The sequence below is a fragment of the Lottia gigantea genome, assembly GCF_000327385.1.
Source record: "Lottia gigantea unplaced genomic scaffold LOTGIsca_26, whole genome shotgun sequence".
Classification (NCBI taxonomy): Eukaryota; Metazoa; Mollusca; class Gastropoda; family Lottiidae; genus Lottia; species Lottia gigantea.
This window is the reverse complement of record NW_008708797.1, coordinates 2,930,282-2,931,786: the sequence shown is the minus strand read 5'-3', so window position 1 is coordinate 2,931,786 and position 1,505 is coordinate 2,930,282. Positions and strand designations below refer to the sequence as shown.

Below are 1,505 nucleotides of genomic sequence, written 5' to 3'. Positions count from 1 at the left end.
GTAGCTGCTATCTCCGCTAAAGTGGAACATTTTATTTTCGTAAATCGCTACGCTCTTTCAGTTTTGAGAAAATGTTGCTGTTATTCAGAGGCTATCATATTTCAAGCAGATTCTATTCCAAATTAAAATACAGATTCAAATTTTAGTTTTCGTAAGGTTTTTCGTTTCACCTTTTTACAACACCTATTGATACAATCTAATTGGTATCGAATGGATGCCATCAACACGAGATAAAATATCGAAGTATCATGAACAATAGTTTCTATAGCAATGACGAGGCAAGTCAAGTCCAGAATTCTCGACAGGTACATTTTAAATTCACCAGTAATATTTAGGACAGTTTGAAAGATGGGTGGAAAGGATTTTAGAAGGAAAATGCATCGCAGAAGGACATCAACAACAATCAGTCCAGAAAGTGATGAACTAGGCATGAGTTCTTCAACCATAATTATTTCATTTATGGTGGTAGTTGTTGCGTTTTGTAAAATGGTTATTTTAGCTCTCTATATAATGCGACTACTGAAAAATAGGAGTCGGAAAAGACCAGTTAATAAAAGAAATAGCTGTAAGCCAGTACCATGCAATGGAACTGGTTAGTCACATTCTGTTGTTCTATTTATACCAGCTAATGACCAAGGTAATGATATAACTGGATCTTCTACTTCACCGTGCCGTCTAGCAGTCAATGTAAGTCCACAACGAACCCAAGAAAATCTTAGACCCGTTACAACTAGAATACGTGATAATAATATAGATCTTTTCCTCATTTTTACACCACGTAGTGAGAACAACCAACCATTACTGACATATACCGTACCAAGCCATACAGCCAAAACCAAATGGAATATTGTTAGACGATTGAGGCATAAACTATCAAATCCTGAAATGTCACAAACAGCATTTACAGTTCAAGGCACATCGTCTGTCAACAACGTTAGAGAATACGACTACATTAGTACCTTTACAAATCAAGGGCTACCTTCTGTTGTAGGATACGGTTGTATTGGTCCGTACAAGCAAACTATTGAAAATGAATATGTCAACGTAATGACGAATCGAATGAATACTTCTCCTACTAAAGCTCAATCATTAGCTCCTCCATCTTATTCCATGGAAGCCAAATTTTAATATGATCAGTGTCTGAAACTGACTTCCACATGATGTATTCATCAAAACCACTAAAGCCCTGTCTAAAATTACTGATTAAAAACGATCACACAGATCTGTTCAACGCTAAATTTAGGACCAATTTTAAAAGTTTATTTCAAAAATATTCAGATTATATTTCAAAATAAGAGAAGACAGTTGGCAAACAGCTTTGAAACTTTTACAAGAGTTGATCGTAGGCGGATAATCCAGGAAAGATCAGTGCTATTATATCAGAATTGTGTGTGGTCTTACTTCAAAATGTATTTTTTTGTTATGAATGTCGTGACATTATTCCTGTAGCTGTAGCTTATAACAGAATTCATAAGTAAGATATGGAATTATTTACTGTGGATTCT

General features: G+C 35.0%; 1 protein-coding gene across 1 annotated transcript; it reads left to right on the top strand.

Annotated features, from left to right (window-relative positions):
- Positions 1-348: 348 nt before the first annotated feature.
- LOTGIDRAFT_160918 (hypothetical protein) lies at positions 349-1,128 on the top strand (the record flags this gene model as incomplete). Its single annotated transcript, XM_009056093.1, has 2 exons — positions 349-592; positions 626-1,128. The coding sequence occupies 2 exons, from the start codon at positions 349-351 to the stop codon at positions 1,126-1,128; spliced, it is 747 nt and encodes a 248-aa protein (XP_009054341.1).
- Positions 1,129-1,505: the final 377 nt, after the last annotated feature.